General features: G+C 31.8%; 1 protein-coding gene across 2 annotated transcripts in view; it reads left to right on the top strand.

The window, feature by feature from the left end:
- Positions 1-17919, top strand: part of LOC106876580 (glutamate receptor 4) — a 735993-nt gene that overhangs the window by 638395 nt on the left and 79679 nt on the right. Inside the window, exon 18 of one of the 2 annotated variants that reach the window (XM_089348773.1) lies at positions 11939-12115. The exons of the other annotated variant lie outside the window; for it this stretch is intronic. Within the exon in view, the coding sequence (XP_089204899.1) occupies positions 11939-12010 (72 nt within the window). The 3' untranslated portion in view covers positions 12011-12115. The remainder of the gene's footprint in view (positions 1-11938; positions 12116-17919) is intronic. 2 annotated transcript variants of the gene reach the window in all.

The raw sequence follows: 17919 nt of genomic DNA, 5'->3' as shown, positions 1-17919 counted from the left end.
ACATTCTATCTATCTCTAATATTAAAAAACGCTGACAAACATACATACATACACACATACATTCATATACAGGCACAAACATATACAAAACAGCAGGTGAGTTTTACTTCGAACTATCATAATGCATACATTATATAAACGGAATATTTATGTTCGTCGAAACAATGTTAGTTTTCTATAATACACAATGGCAAAGAAATTAAACAACGTTAACACAGCAGTAATTTAATATCCGATTTCACTCCCAAGAAAATATCAATTATGCGAACTCGTATTCCCGGACTAACTTAACTCTCCTTATATTATTAGGTTTATAAGCGGAGTGTTCAGGCCAAATAACCGGAGGAGAGAGGTCTTGGTAAATATTGCAATCAGATCAGATACACACACACACACACACACACACACACACACACACACACACACACACACACACACACACACACACACACACACACACACACACACACACATACACACACATATATATATATATATATATATATATATATATGTGTGTGTGTGTGTGTGTGTGCACGAGCATATTGTATCAATACACTATTTACATTTACGGTAACAGATGACGTTGGCAGTCGGATCTACGGAACATGTTCTACATTGCACTGGGGTAATCTCTATCTTTACATATGATAATTTGTCAGGTTGAAAAGTGGCGAAATAAATTTAATATTCGTGCCAGGAAACACTGGGGTAGCTGAGTATCATAATGTTTTTTGTGTGTTATTTTATTAATAGTTATTTATATACGTATATAGACCTTCATACTTACATGTACATACTCTCACACACACTCAAGCACACCCATACACACACACACACACACACACACACACACACACACACACACACACACATACAGACATACAGATATAGCGAAAATATGACCTGTGGCATGAGTTTGAACAACCAAGTCAAAGGATGATTTACTAAGTGAGATAACAGAACATCTGTATATATGTGTTTCTGCCTCTATGACAGTCATCAGCCACGCTATTGACATAGCTGACAAAATCAATACAAAATATTCATAGCCTGACGAAATTTATATATTTATAACGTAAGTGGGTTACCTGCAGGCAGTATTATATATAAAAAAAAAAGTGTGTATGCTTTGGCATTGAAACATCATACAAACTCTCAATATACCTACTCCTTCAAATTCTAAAAGCGACCAAGAAACGTACAACATATAGACAATGAAATTTCTCGAGGGAATGGGAGATTTGCGAGGAACTATAAACGAAGGACCTTGTAAAATGGGTTATTTGCTAAAAGGGAGATGTTATTCTCTTCAGGCTGAAATGGGGTTTTGGTTGCTAAAACTTGCATCTCCAAGATGACAACCAAGCTTAGGAACCAGATAAAAAGTGATTCTCTAGCTAAAACAAAGTAATTGTTTTATCGGCAGACTACCACATGATTCCAGTCTACGGAGGGGCTCCATATTACATTGCACTGCGTAACACGTGATCAGGAAATATTATTCCCAAAAGTTCCCTGAAGAAATTCTGACTTAAACCCATTAACTTGACTACACTGCTAATTATGTAAAAATAATGATCCTTAGAAAAGTAGACGAATGTGTCAAACGGAGTAGATACTTTTTATTATATAATAGTAGTGTTGAATACTTTGCCATTAATTTAAGTGTTTTTCGGATCGGTGATCAAGAGATGGCGTATCAACAATAGTTGGATGGTTATCATAACACGGCTATTGAAAAAATTGACAAATTGGCAAGAAACATGAATAAGATACAAGTGCTGATAATAAAAAAAATATTAATGGTAATGATGATGATGATGATGATGATAATGATGTTGATGATGATGATGATGATGATGATGATGATGATGATGATGATGATGACGATGATGATGATGATGATGATGATGATGATGATGAGGATGATGATGATGATAACAATAAGACAATAAGACGTCCAAGACCGCCAACACTACCACCGCCGAGACCACTACAACGTCCAAGAAGTCCAAAACCACGACGATCCCAATGATCTCAACGACCACCGCCACCACCATCACCAACGCCACTAACAAAAATACCAATACTAACAACAACGGCAACAACAACAACAACAATGATAATAATAATAATAACAATAGTAATAATAATAATGAATATAATAATAATAATGATAATATTAAAATATCAAAACCGAAGCAAACAACAAGGGAAAACAAAGAGTAAAGAAAATGGACAAGAGAAAAATATCTCCGCAATCCTTAATAATATCAACAACACGACTGGAAAAAGAATCAAAAGCTATAGAAACAGAAGATAACAAACGAAAGAAAAAAGGTATCCGTTATCAATGATGGCTTGAAACAAGTGAAGCTCACTAAAACACCAAGAATCAAAATAGTTTGAAAAGCGTCGACGATTCTTTGATCAAAACAAAGAGTTCTATTCTAACCTAAAAAAAATATTTCATCAAGAGTGAGTTAAAACAATAAAGAAATCAATGCAGCGTCACCAGCAAGTGAAGTATGTGGAGGTGAATCACGAGAGACTGAATTGCTCAATACAACGGACAGAGCATCTAGACTATCACAGCAGGGGTTATCATACACAAAATGTAGTCCAGACTGCAAATAAAAACAAAATTGATAGAACCAGGTCATATGATACTAAACTTGTTTTTAAAATATATTTATAACAACACATAAGATGTTTTAAGAGTTGTTGAAAATGGATGTTTAAAACACGGTGACAACCATTAACTGGATAACTTTAGGGAAAGCCTCTTAATTCGTGGCAGTAAGGGCACAGTAAACTCTAAAAATTACAGAAACATAAGTTGCGTTCATAAAGACTTAATACCGAAACTGCAGTAGTACTGTTGTAGAAAAACACTAATATGAAAAAGATGACCTTTTCCCACCGGCTGAAAGGATATAAAGATCATCTATTTATCAATAATTTTTTACTCGAAGACCAAGATAAATAAATATGAACATGACAGATTAATTACGCAAAGTCTATTGTCAGTGTTCCGTATGCATAGAACCGGGAATCCTTATTCGCCTGTATAGTATCCCCAATGACAAGCAAACACTTTAAAAACGTTATATCTGAATTTATTTGTTTAAATAATCTGATCATTCTGTTGAATCTAGTTTATTCAACAAAATAAACTAGAAAATAAGAATTGCCAAAATCCGACAGAGAAAAAAATATGCAGTACGAATAGTGAGAAAAAATGAACCTTATACTTTTAGAAAATTGTAATAAATCTGCAAACCGGCCTGCAAAACTCTGGTTATTGGAAAACTTATAATAATAGCTTCAAAATATGAACAAAACCAAAACCCATGTTTTGTCTTTAATGAACAAAAGGAAATCAAAAAGATTTGAGCTTCTATATAGCCCAAATAACTGTTGTCACATGAAGGGAGAACTAAGAATATTCATTCTATAAATAAACTAAAACTAAAATGACACTAGATCTTACTGTAATAAAAGGAGTAGAACTAAGGTTAGTGCCCTACCATAAAAAAAATAAATAAATAAACAGTATTCAAACAGACAAAGATGGATGAAATAAAATAACGTAATTTTAATGACTCCAGAGAAGAGCGGCGTAAAAAAGCTTTGAAATAAAGTGTTTTTGACACTCAGCACGATATCGAATCCTTCTAACTAGATACTCATAAATGCACGAAAAGAGACAAAATACTTGACGTACTTAGCAAAGAAATAGTAAATTTGTAGACTTGGCAGAGGCGAAGTTTTGGTACGTTGGATGTTATACCAGCGTTATGAAATACCAACAGATAATAGGAGAGGAAATACACAATGCGCACTAGAATAACGAAGTATCCATTATCTAGGATATACAAAAACGTATTGACAACATTAAGCACAACTACAGGATTTCTTTTAAAAACCTTCACGAATAGTAGTGTGTAGTGTACTAATCCAAGTGTCGGTGCCAACACAAATATAAGGATTTGGAAATAAATATTAAGTGTAGGGAGTGAATTAAAACTTTCTAAACATTCCTTGAAGTAATTAGAAACTGACAAGTAATGAGAAGTAATGACAACCAAAGGGATATGCCCGTTCCTACATCCATACATAACTACGTACATACATACATGGATGCACACACACACACACACACACACACACACACACACACACACACACACATGTGCTCATATATAATTACAGATATTTACACAGATAAATATATTTCTATAAATACTCAACACACACATGTAAATACGCACATAAACACACACACATGCAGGGAGAGAAGATACAAAAAGCTTACGGTGTGTGTGAAATTAATTCGAAATAGTGTTTAATTAAGATGTATTTAAAATGAAGGTGATAATGAATAGAAAGTACTTTCTCAACGTTTTGTGTGGAAGTGCAAATGAACTTTGTAATTTTCATGCTTTAGCATCCATATGAATAATAAGTTTCTCAATCGTATTAGGGAAACTGTGTAACTCCCTGATGTAGAGAGATCAGTTTCATCGAAAAAGAAAATGTGGGAAAGTAGTAAGTACCCCTATAGAGTAAAAAAAAAACAAACAGACAAAATAAATACAACTAATTTCGCTTCCTGGAGATGGAGATCTCTCTTCTATATCGCGTACATTATCTTGAATGGCCTTTCTATCAAAAATTTTCCTCTTACCCTCTTATAACTGTGAGAATATAAAGCCTCTATAAATTTATGAATTATTATTATTATTATTATTATTATTATTATTATTATTATTATTATTATTATTATTATTATTATTAAGGCAGCGATCTGGCAGAATAATTAGTAAATCAAACAAAGTGCTTAAGGACATTTCGTCCATTTTTATGTTCTGAGTTCAAATTCCGCTCAGGTCGACTTCACCTTTCATCCTTTCAGGGTGGATAAAAGAAGTACCAGTTGAACACTGGGATCGATCCAGTCTAGCCTCCTCCCCCGAAATTGCTGGCCTTGTGCCAAAATTTGAAACTATTGTTATTATTATATGTTTGAATTTTGCGTTGTATTTGTACAAGCTGACTTCAAGTCTTTCCTAAGCACCTCAAGAGACAAATTACAAGTTCAAGTTGGTGTTATGCTTAGGGTTTCATATGTTTGGTTTTGCACATAGTATTGTTCTAGAGAATATTTAAGAAAACAAGAAAATTATAAGTTTGTTTTAAAATATTAGATTACATAGGCAGTATTTTACGTAAGACATGGGCAGTTCCCATGAGCATTATCTTTTGACTATCTGCCATTTTGGGATTTCCTTGTATCTGAGCTAGGTAGGAATAAGTGACTTTTGCTATCATTCCTAGGAAACCTATGGCAACAGGTATTATTACAGTCTTCAGGTTCCACATTTTGCCAATTTCTATTTCAAGATCTTTATACTTGCTCATTTTTCCGTTGGTCTTGACATACATTTATGTCGACTGGGACAATCATATCAACAAGGAGTCATGATTTTTGTTTGAAGTCTTTCAATAAAATATCTGACCTATTCGCATTTATCTTTCGTCAGTTTCAACGGTGAAATTCTAGAGGAGTGAGATGTGATCATTTTCAAGCACTACAGCTGGTTTGAGTTCCCAACAGCTTTTATCATGAGGAAGGGCCGGGTTTTTGCAAATTACCCAGTGAATAAATTGTGCAGCTTTATGATGCCTGTTGAGATACTCTGTAGGCGCAAGATGACTACACATGGAGACATGATCAATGAATTCATTTTGTTGTTTACATACATGACATGCTGGGCTACTGCCGTTCTTTAATATGTTGGCCTGGTAACTCCTTGTGGATCGACATTGATCTTGGGCTGCTATGATAAACACTTCTGTTTCCGATTTTAAGCCAAAAGACACCAACCATTGGCATTATTATCTCTCTTTGGGTATTTGCCATTGAAATGTTTTCTTGTCATTTATCAGTAAGAATATCTAAGGCAACAGTTTTAACACGGGTTTTCATACGCTTAGCGTTTCCTGTGCTTGTTTCCAGTACGTCTAATTCTGGGATGCGTTGTATTTAGAATTCACGTAAATATTCCATGGCCTGTTGTGTTACTGAGTATGATGCTTTATTGCTTTCATGCTTTAAGACAAGTTTTAACATCCAGCCATCAAAGTTTTTTCAGGTAGGTGTTTAGGCCAATTGTCGCAATCTTAATTGTTAATTTCAGTTGTAAAAGTCCACAGTCATCCTCTTTTCTTGGCAGGTAATGTCATCTATATCTTCCTTAGGATAGTGCATTCTATGCATTGTCAACAATTTTCGTATTTTTCTGTCAAAATTACAGATTTCAGTTTTTTGACGAGTTAATGATATTGAAACTGTAAGTCACGACCGGTATGACGAAAGTATTGATCGCTTAGATACTGCTTCTTGCATTCAGCTCTGTCTTTTATCATTGAATGTGTGATGCCATTAGGTTCTAATACCCCTAGGTATTTGTAGCTCACCGCTGGTTCTAACTCCTCTATAACATTGTACTGGCCAAGATTAACGTTAGATGTTTCTGTCATTTTTCCTCTGATAAAGGTCGCTTTTGAATACTTATCGAGGCCAAATTGCATCTTGATATCATCACTGAATTATTTAACAATTGCTATTAAGCCCTTGAGTTGTTGCTCATTTTTTGCAAAAAGTTTAAATCACCCATGTAAAAGACATGATGCATACTTTTATCAAATATTTTATAATCGTATTGTATATCATCGAGCAATTTCGAGAGAGGCTAGACAAAAGAGGAGTGGTGATAGAGAGTCACCCTGGAAAATGCTACATGAAATATTCACATCTCCAGAGTATGTGCTATTCTATACATTTCCAGACATTTCCTAATCTAGCTAAGTGGTTGACTATCAAGAGCTGTTTTTTTATAGTCTACCCAGTCTATCGACAAGTTTTTGTATAGTTTGTGGCAATCTTCCATGATCATCTTATTGATTAGTAGCTGATCTTTACAACCATAGGACCCACGTTTACATCCTTGTTACTCCTTGGGGAATATGCCTCTTTCAATTAAAATACTATAGGTGTATTCAGTCAAGGCAAATGATAGTATTTTATACATTGTTATTAAGACGGTTACGGGTCTATAATTTTTTGGTTCATTTGTTTCTTCATTTTTTGGAGGTTGGAATGTAATACCATTAAGTAGCCAAGAGGGAATCGTGCTAGTTTGTTGCAAAACGTTGTTGTAAAGTGTTTTTAGCAGTTCATCATTTGCTGGGAAGGCAGTCAACTAGAAGTTTAAAATTTTCTTGAAACTTTCCTTGAGACTTCAATGTGCTTGACCTCCTCCGAGCAGATCTTACATTCTCTACTTTAATACCCCTCCACTTTCGATCTTCTAAGGAGTCTAAGTCAATAGGTATTCTATCAATCAAAGGGACTTTTTTTATTATGTTTTTATTTTATTCTGCCCAAATTTAATTCCAACATTTCTGCGCTCCTTCTTTTGATGGGACAGATTTTACTGTAACTGGTATTCTCCCTGTCCTCCTATAAACCTGTTTTGGGTTATTTTTTAACATGTTGTCCTTGAAGAATCTAACGCGCTGTTCATACCGTGATGTGCGAGCAGCTTTAGCATATACCTTTTGCTTGATAGTGCCTATCGTGGTATCGATGTCAAGTATGGTTTTCATATATTTTTTCTTCAATTTTCGGTTTTTTGTTGGTTTGATAGTCTTGTCAAACTTAAGGTATTTTAAAACATTCTATGTTAGACCTAAGTAGCTGAATTTGATGTTGAGTACGCCTTCACCAAGTAGGCTTTTGTGGGAATGTTGTCGTTTTCTAATCGTTTCACTTCATAGAATCATTGAGATTTTCGTGGATGCATAGTACAGGTGGTTGAGACCTATAATATCAGTATTATTAGCTGAAATTATATCGCGAAGTGCAAGTCGAATTTTACCAATTACTGTCAGGTTTTGGTTAGAGTTGTGAATTTTTGGCAGAGTGTCACGTTCATTCATACCGTTTTCTTTAATTTTCAACCATTCAATCATGATTTGATTGTTTAGATCATGTTGTTCAGTTGGGTCAATTTCTGTGTGACTTTCTTCATCTATTTGATTTTCATTTGCCTTGGTGCTTATGGTTGGTTCAGAGAGTATTTCACTTTGCTTATCAGTTACATTTACTGTTTCTATCATTACGGCATTTTCATTAGACCTAGGTTGGTCTATAATTCTTTCTTCAGTAGTATCTTCTTTAGTTGCAACTTCTTTCCCTTTATCCCTTACTGATTGTTTATTTTGGTCAATCTGTACTTCACTTCGTAATTTCTTTTCCATTATGTTTCTTCTGATGTTGGCAAGTTTGTTAGTGTCTATGTAGAATCTTTCTTCAAGGTGCTTCTGTCTCTAGTTTAGGTAGGTTAGTTTGGTATTAGACTTATTACTGGAGAAATACATGGCATGATAGAAGGCCTTAAGGTCTTCTTTATTATATCCCTTAGACCAGTTTTCATTCTTTTTGTTTTATTATTATTCATTCTTTTCCCATTGTTTTCGTTTCATTATTATTATTATTATCATTATTATTATTATTATTAAAGTAGACGAAGAGCGCGATGCGATTGCAATAGATATCTAAAATCAACAACTTCTTTGAACGCTGAATTCATGTCGCGAATTGCTTTTTCGTAACCATGGATGTTTCTGCTTTATATGCCAATATTGACCACGATAAACGGGTAAAAGCATGCATGAATGCCTTGGATAAACGTTCAAACAAAAGTTTCCTATCGAAGTTTCTCTGTAGGTCATAGACGTTTGTGTTACAAACTAACACAAAGAAGTTTGGATGAAAATTTTACCACCAGACGAGGTGTTGCGCCGTGGGTACCCTCATGTTAGTTAATTTTGCTAATTACTCCATGTCGAAATTCGAGACAGAGTTACTGCAGACATTCAAATACCTACATGGTCATGAACTAATACTCTTGTTACGGTTCATTGATGAGGTCTTTTTTGTCTGGGAAGGATCACAGGATAGTTTAATTGACTCTTGCATGTCTGTGACTGTTATGCTAAAAACTATGACTTTAAATCCAACATAAAATTAACGTTTAGTTTTTGAAAAACTATCGTTGAAATTTGGCACACAAAAGTTAAGTTTTCTGTTGGTAGAATAGTGACACAGTTATTTTGCAAGGCAATGTCATCCCAAGTTGTCTCCACCACCGCTCCTCTCATCTACATCATATTATCAGGTGAAATCCGAAATCCCAATTTTTTAGGACAAATGGATTTGTACTGGCGTACTACACTTTCAATACTCAAAATGCATGAGGAGAAATAGGTTTGCAGATTATTAACATCAGTAGGAATTAATAAAATGACAGGAGAATATCATCAAATTTACACAAAACTGTTTGATTAAATATTCTCCTTCTATTCTGTCTTTTTCTTTTCACCAATTGCAAAATTGATACTTAAAGACTGATGGCATTCGATCAACGCGCTGCTCTATCATGCCCGTTGAGATACTCTGTAGGCGCAAGATGACTGCACATGAAGACAGCATGATCAATGGTTTCATTTTTGCTGTTTACATACACGACATGTGCTAATGCCGTTCTGTAATATGTTGGCCTGCTAACTCCTTGTAGGTAGGCATTGATCTTGGGCTGCTCTGATAAACACTTATGTTTATGATTTTAAGCCAGAAGACACTAACCATTGGTAGGTAAGGGCTTTGTCAACATTGGTAATATTAGCGCTCTTTGAGTGCCATTGAGTGATTTTTCTTGCCATTTATCAGTAAGATTATGTAAGACCAGTTTTAGCACGGGTTTTCATACGCTTAGCGTTTTCTGTGCTTGTTTCCAGTATGTCTAATTTTGACATTTGTTGTATTAGGAATTCATTTAGATATTCCTTTGCTTGTTTTGTTACTTAAGATGATGCTTTCTTGTTTCCGTGGTTTAAGAAAGTTTTAACATCCAGTTATCCGAGTCTTTCAGGTAGGTGTTTATGTCAATTGTGGCAGTCTTCATTGTTAATTCCAGTCGTAAAATTCCACGTCCACCCTCTTTTCATGACAGGAAAATTCGTTGTATGTTTTGTGCATTCTATGCATTGTCAACAATTTTCGTATTTTTCTGTCAAGATTACATAGTTCAATAATTCACGAGATAACGATATGGAAACTATAAGTCACGACCGGTATGGCGAAAGTATTGCCAGTTTCTATTAAGAAAAGTTTAGGCATATTCAGTTAAGACATGTTAGTATTTTATACATTGTTTTTAAGTAGGTTATTATTATTATTATTATTATTATTATTATTATTATTATTATTATTATTATTATTATTAATATTATTATCATTATTATTATTATTATTAACAAATTCATTTCCTACGTAAATTATATATTGAAACGTTTAATAATATTTAAGAATTTTATATGCCTGATAAATGAAATTCAATTTTATATACAAAAATTGAAATTATACCTATTAATTTGGAAGTCTCGCCTATGAATTATATTAATAATATCTTATTGTATATATCATATTAACATGGCAAATTTCTTTCTTTTGTATTTCCTGGTTAATTTATCAAGAAAGAAAGTGTTCGTGTGGTGGCTCAAACTAAGTCAGCCGCGATCGAGCAAACCAATGAAAGGTTTTTCCATGTATGAAAGTCTCCTTTTTTTTTATTAGAGCTACAATATCCTGAGTAATTTCAGTTTTTAAGACAGTAATATGGGATTTGAGAGAGCGTTGTAATATTGATTTCAAATATTTTGGCACAAGGCCAGCATTTTCCGGGGAGGCGATAAATCGATTACATTGATCCCAGTACTCAATTTGGGATGAAATGCAAAATCGACCTCGGCAGAATTTGAACTTAGTACGAAAAGACGGAAACAGTGCTGCAAAAATTTTGTAATATAAAATAAAACGATTTAAAAGTTTATATGAAAAGTACCTCTCCTTTCTAGTAATATATATATACATCAAGTTAACATCTTCTTTACATAAATTTCTGGACTAATTTAGTTGTTGTACAGCAAGTAATTTTGGAGTGCGTAAGTGCTTTGGCAGGCTAGCAGAAATTATAATTGTTACAGAAATAGCGGGGACGATAAAAGTGTTATCAACATTTCAAGATTCAGTAGAATATAAAAGTTCGGAAAATAGCTTTCGCATTAGAATCTCATTCGCCAACCAAAACTATTTTAGGGAAAACAGGTTTCATTCTTGAATCTAGTATATTGAGGACAACGATTTTTGCTTGTAGTTCCTTGCTTATTATTGTTTTTATCCCAAAGTATTTCCTCCCATACTTCTCTTTCTCTTTCTCTCTCACATACTAATTGTTCTTATTTCTTGACTGTCGAATATTTGCATATCGTTGATTGCTATCATTAACATATCAGAATCCTTTGAGTTTAATGACGCTGAATAACATTCCTGATTATCAGACGATATTTTAATTACTATCTTTAATCAATACTACCATTTAGATGTATAAAGTTATTATTATTCTCCTAATGCTAGTTCCCTGTTAGTATACTAATATTAAAGCTTTTGAAAAATACACACTACCGTCATATGATTTGAAAAACACTCAGTAAATTTGAAGTTTTATTCTTAATTAGAATAATAAAAACTGAAATAAAACAATTGGGCTTCTAATAAGCAACATGTTGTGTAATTTACTCACATGTTAGCCCTGATTAATTAGACTGGTAATCAAAGGTATTCCACTCGTAACTATCACATCTTTTAAACTTGATATGACATTGTAGTTTTATTAAGCTGTGAGTGTTGAGAAAGGATTTCGTTGCTATTTCTAGCAAATCGAGTGATCGCGTACAGGTTCTCTCGTCGGCTCAACCGATATATAAATCACTCATAAACTTTTTTGTTTTGTTTTATCTTTTCTAGTACACGTACACAGCACCTAACCAGATGATAACTTTTGATGGGTACACAGACGGTTACCAGACGGAGATCTAGGGATCCAATGATGAGGATGAAGCAGCACCCACGACAACAGAAAACAAGGCTTTTTATTCGCCCGAAATGCCTTACTGGAGTTCAGCAATATAGCTGGAAGTAAAAGTAATTGTTACAAAGTTTTGATATAATGCGGTACACTGTTCTCCTACTGTGATGTAATGAACATATATTTGATTAGGTTGAGCATGTTGGCATGTTACAAATATGATGGCGTTGCTTAGAATAGCAATAACGAGAATGATAAAAGACTGATGTCTGGTAAGAACGTTAATAAGATTTATGGCGAGCAAATTAATAATAATAATAACAATAACAATAATAATAATAATAATAATAATAATAATAATAATAATAATAACAATAATAATAATAATAATAATGATAATAACGCTAAGAATGAGAATGATAGTGATAATAATATAATTTTAATAATGATAATTACGCTAATGACAATAACACCCCACGAGTGTTCATTAAAAGTTTGAAATCGATTTAATTATACCAAATCTTCAAATGTTTTTATACGGGATTTTCATCAGTATAAAATAAATTTTAAAAATTAACTATAAGCTATAAATTATAATTAAGAATTATTAGATATAATTGGATTAATTAAGAACGTTTTGACTTAGAAGCCTTATTATGATTCTAATATCAGTTCCAAGCCTTTCTTAAGATTGTAAGAAGAATTCAATAGATATAGTGTGTTGAACGAGTGATGGGTGAATGTGAGAGAAGGAAACTTTGAAAAGGAATTCCAATTTGGTTGTGTATATTTTGTGGTTGAAATCAACACTAGAGTCTACTATTGATTTGATTTTATAGTTTTATTTTTAAATTATTTTATAAATCTTATTGTTTTCTCCAGAGTAATCAACAAATTTTTTATATTTTTTCATATTTTATTAAAAGAGCAGATGAATCAATCTGAATCTTGTAACAAACAACCAGAATCAAAATCTTTATCAAAGATATGAAGTGGTTGTTGATTAGTTTGTCATATTAGGGTGAAGTCTTCTTCATCTGTTGCAATCTGTAAGTTCCGGCTGACAGCTGCCCTGTGAGACAATCGTATTGAACACCGGATTGAAATGAGGATAAAAATAGAAAGGAAACCATTTATAAACGCCAATGAAAGACGGTGTTCAGGCTACCCTATTGCATCACAGACATAAAATATGCACTAAAGCCGTATTGCATAACAAATCTAAATGATTAGACCACGAAGCCTGTGAAAATCATTTACAACACCTTTGAGGGTAGTTGAATATATAATTAAACAGTACGTTATATAAACACTGATAAGAGAAGGAATGTAATTAATATAAATATATTTCAATATTTGTTTAAACTATTCCCCATCTATAATTCTTACTACCATCATCTCTAAAACTCACATCTGTATGTGTGCTTACTTTTATCTAAATAAATTAGTTTCATAAACATGAATGACGAAGATACACTATAATACATTTCACAAATACAGCCACGCTAATCTAGACATATTAGCTTTCTCATCGTTTGTGTTTAATATTTAAAAACAATTCAATACTAAATTATATTTTTTGTGTACACACATACACACACAAAAGTGCATCACCAGTTTCAAAATGATACTGCAAGATGTCTTCTTTTATTATTGAAGAGGATGTTTTATTTTTTTTTCTGTTTTAAGTGGTCGCACATTTTCGTCAATGATACATTCCTTAATTACATTCTCTTCAATTGTTTCCATTAAAATATATTAAAATGCACCCAGTTAACATTTGATGCTTTACATCAGTACACTATGCAGTGGACTACTGACATCTGATTAAAGCTATTGTGTTTCAAAATTTCCTTAAATATAGTACGTTAAGTATCGCCAAATCGATGTTTCATACATCAAAAACCAAAAAAAATAAAGGAACAAAAATGGAAATAAAAATAAAATAATGGTATCCAGTCATTCATTAAGGTTAGGTTTCAAATGATCTTGTTTGCTGCTCCTTTCGGGAATGCTTATACAACTTTAAGAATAAAGTTTACCGCATATACTTTGGCCAATGCAAACAAGTGAGATATTAAATGAGAATATTACAAAATATAAGCTTCAATGAATGATGGCACACGTTTATAAATGATGTGAGAACAAGCAATATAGATGGACAATACGGTTTTAAAACCAGTTTTATCTAAGTGAGAAAGATCAATATTACAATAGATGTTCTTATTTGATAAGAAATATCCACCTAATAATACAGCGTATTAGTATTAACGGAAGCATAAATAAGAGAGTGAAATTAGTTCCCCTATCATTAAAAACATATATTCTTGTTCACGTTTTCAAGAAATCAGGGAATTATCAACATCCAGTGCTTTACTAAGAATATTTTCAACGATTTTTTTAAAATTTATCGTCTTGACGTGTTTGTCCGGACATAATCATATATTAGAATTGAAATGACACTCGACAACAAGTTAGTTGTTATTTAGGAAGACAGGCAGTATTAGTGAACCACTTGAATGTAAAGTTATTTATTGTCATCAAAATGTTCAGTATACATCCAGTAGCAAATAAATTCATCATTTTATTTTTCCAAAATCTAATGAAATATTTTCATTGAGTAAATTAAGATAAGATAATAATAGTTTTCTGTGTTGTTACTACCAATTAATATAAAAAAAAAAACTTTGCAAAATAGGCACTGTTAATATTGCTGTCATACCATTAGCCAAACAATGGATGCACCCATATAGATACAAATCATATCAAATGTGGTGTAATTCACTGAATAAAAAAATCTGTAACAACACAGTATGCAATGAGCATTGTACGACCATGCAACCGACTAAACTGAAATATTGATTGTACAAAGCACGAAAATGCAACAATATTCCAAAAGTTTGATATTGACATGCCAAATCTGTTTGTTTACTAACTTTAAAACTGCAAATATTGTTTGCACTTATTCACAAAAACATGGCTGATGTTGTTCATATTTCGAGATTACTGTTGTGTTAAACAATGAAATAAAAGAATAAGAATCTGTCTGGTGTGTGTAGGTGTGACATACATATTCGGATGCTGCTCGCAGTTATAATAATCTGTTATACTAATGCATACATATACATACATAATATATATATATATATATATATATATATATATATATATATATATATATATATATATATGCATACATATATATACATACATATATATATATATATATATATATATATATATATATATATATATATATATATATATATATATATATATATATATATATATATATATATATACGTATATATATATATATATATATACATAAATATATATATACATACATATATGTATATATATATATATACATATATATATGTCTGTATGTATTTCTTTGAAATTATACAATTCCATGTGATATTGTACGTTTTTGAAATGGATATCCACAGTCATTGTGATATTAAAGTACTGTTTGAGATTTCCTAGATGATATCTTGGAAAAGAATTTTATAGTCATTTCGTGGCCAGATCTCGAAGTATAAATGGCGATTTTCCACATAATCGTTTGTAAAACTTATTTTAAATGATGTTTGTTTAGATGCAATTCACTTTTATTTTTACGTATGTATGTAGATATATCGACACAGACGCTATATGCAATCATGCATATGTATATATACAAACGCATAAATGTATGAAATTGTGTATTTGTGTCCATATGTGAATTTCCATGTGTTTGTGCGTGTGTGTCTATATATATGTATATATATGTATGCATGTATGTATGCATATATATATATATATATATATATATATATATATATATATATATATATATGTATATGCAAGCGTGGTGATTCTAACTCAATCAACAAGGTGGCGATGTTTGAAAATGGTGTGTATAGAATATCTACGATGCAATATACAATGCTGTGTGGTCAGAGAATGAATGCATGCAAATATATGCAAGAATTTGCTAATGGTTTGTCTTAAAGGACGTTGTTTTACAATAAGAAACCCAACGCAAATAAAGTAACATAGATATAATTCGCCATATATTGTAAATCCTATTGAGACATACACATACACACACACGCACACAACCTCATATATATATATATATATATATATATATATATATATATATATATATATATATATATATATATATATATATATATATATATATATATATATATATATATATATATATATATATATACATATATAGACATAAAATCTACATATCTATATATCTATCTATATATATATACGTATATATGTATGAATACATGTATATATATATATATATATATATATATATATATATATATATATATATATCTGTGTGTATGCGTGAGTGTGTGTGAGTTTCTGTACATATACATAAATATATGCACATGCATACACACACATATATATAAATACATATATATATGCATACATATATATTTCTATATATATATACATATATATATATGTGTGTATTTATTCGTATACATATATGTGTGCGCATGTGTGTATGCGTGGATGTGTGTATGTATGTGTGTGTGTTTGTGTTTTGTACATGCAATTGTTGCTCTAACATCCACGTTAGTCAAATTTTTGAATTTCTCATCTGCAATTGATTTTTAACTGCACCTATCCATGTATTCGTAAACAGTATTCTTGTGAGTGTGATTTACGCTCAGAGAGGTGTACAACAGGCCATCTCAACAAAACTTGCATACAGACATATCTCAAGAAATATACATGACAATTACAAACACATACATTTGAATATATACTTACAAAACATATGGCATTCCTGGTTGTAGGTCCAAGTCTCTTAAATCAAGCCTCTAAATATATGACATTCGAAAACTGCAATGCCTAAATTATCAACTGTTGATATATTACCACGAAATGCTAGACATCTGTTTAATGACATTGTGCAAATATGCATTTGTGGTCTTCCCCACCCATTCTTTAAAATATGATCAGCCTTCATAAATTGGCAATGTTAATGTTTGTTACCTGAAGTGGGCTACCGGCTATGAATCTCCATAAGTTTAATGCAGTTGATCTTCCATATATGTGGAACCCATAATCATCCCACTGAAAGGTTTCCAAACATAGCCTTCATAATTATCATATCTTCATCAATTTATGTTTAATTTATATTTTATTCAACTTTTTCTTCAATACCATCAAACTATACCTCTTTAATTCGGTTTTTGTGAAAATTCATAACTTTTCATCAATATTGTTTTCATCTGTACATACATACATACGTACATACATTCATGCATACTTATATATATATGTGTGTGTATGCATGTATAACTGTATGTATATACATGTAAAGGAATGTAGATTGTTTGAAGGACATGATGCCACAGGTTAGTGAATCATAACACAACAACCGCTGTCATCATAAACAACCAATACAAAAATAGAAGACAAACATCTTGTAATTTGAATAATAAAAATATGTTGCCATGATGGCACTGGCGGCGGGGACGATGGAGGTAAACCATGTCAATAATAATACTCAATCAGTCTAGAGAAATTAATGAAGGACATTATTATTATTATTATTATTATTACTATTATTATTATTATTATTATTATTATTATTATTATTATTATTATTATTATTATTATTATTATTATTATTATTACTATTATTATTATTATTAATACTGTTGTTATTAATTTTGTGGCGATGTATAAATCGCCGGAGTGCCGAACAAATTGCTCTGCGTTATTTTAAAACGTCCCATTGTGTTCAGAATTGATATCCCGCTGGAATAAATTTTGACTATCAATCCTTCAGGGTCGATAGATGATGACCACCAATATATTCACAGTCGATTGATTCGCCTCTTCCTTCCCTTACCAAGTGTGACATTGTGCCAATGTAACGAATCATAAT

The sequence above is a fragment of the Octopus bimaculoides genome, chromosome 1 (genome assembly GCF_046866305.1).
Source record: "Octopus bimaculoides isolate indiv1 chromosome 1, ASM4686630v1, whole genome shotgun sequence".
Classification (NCBI taxonomy): Eukaryota; Metazoa; Mollusca; class Cephalopoda; order Octopoda; family Octopodidae; genus Octopus; species Octopus bimaculoides.
The sequence above is the reverse complement of the archived record's forward strand: the minus strand, read 5'-3'. Positions and strand labels throughout refer to the sequence as shown.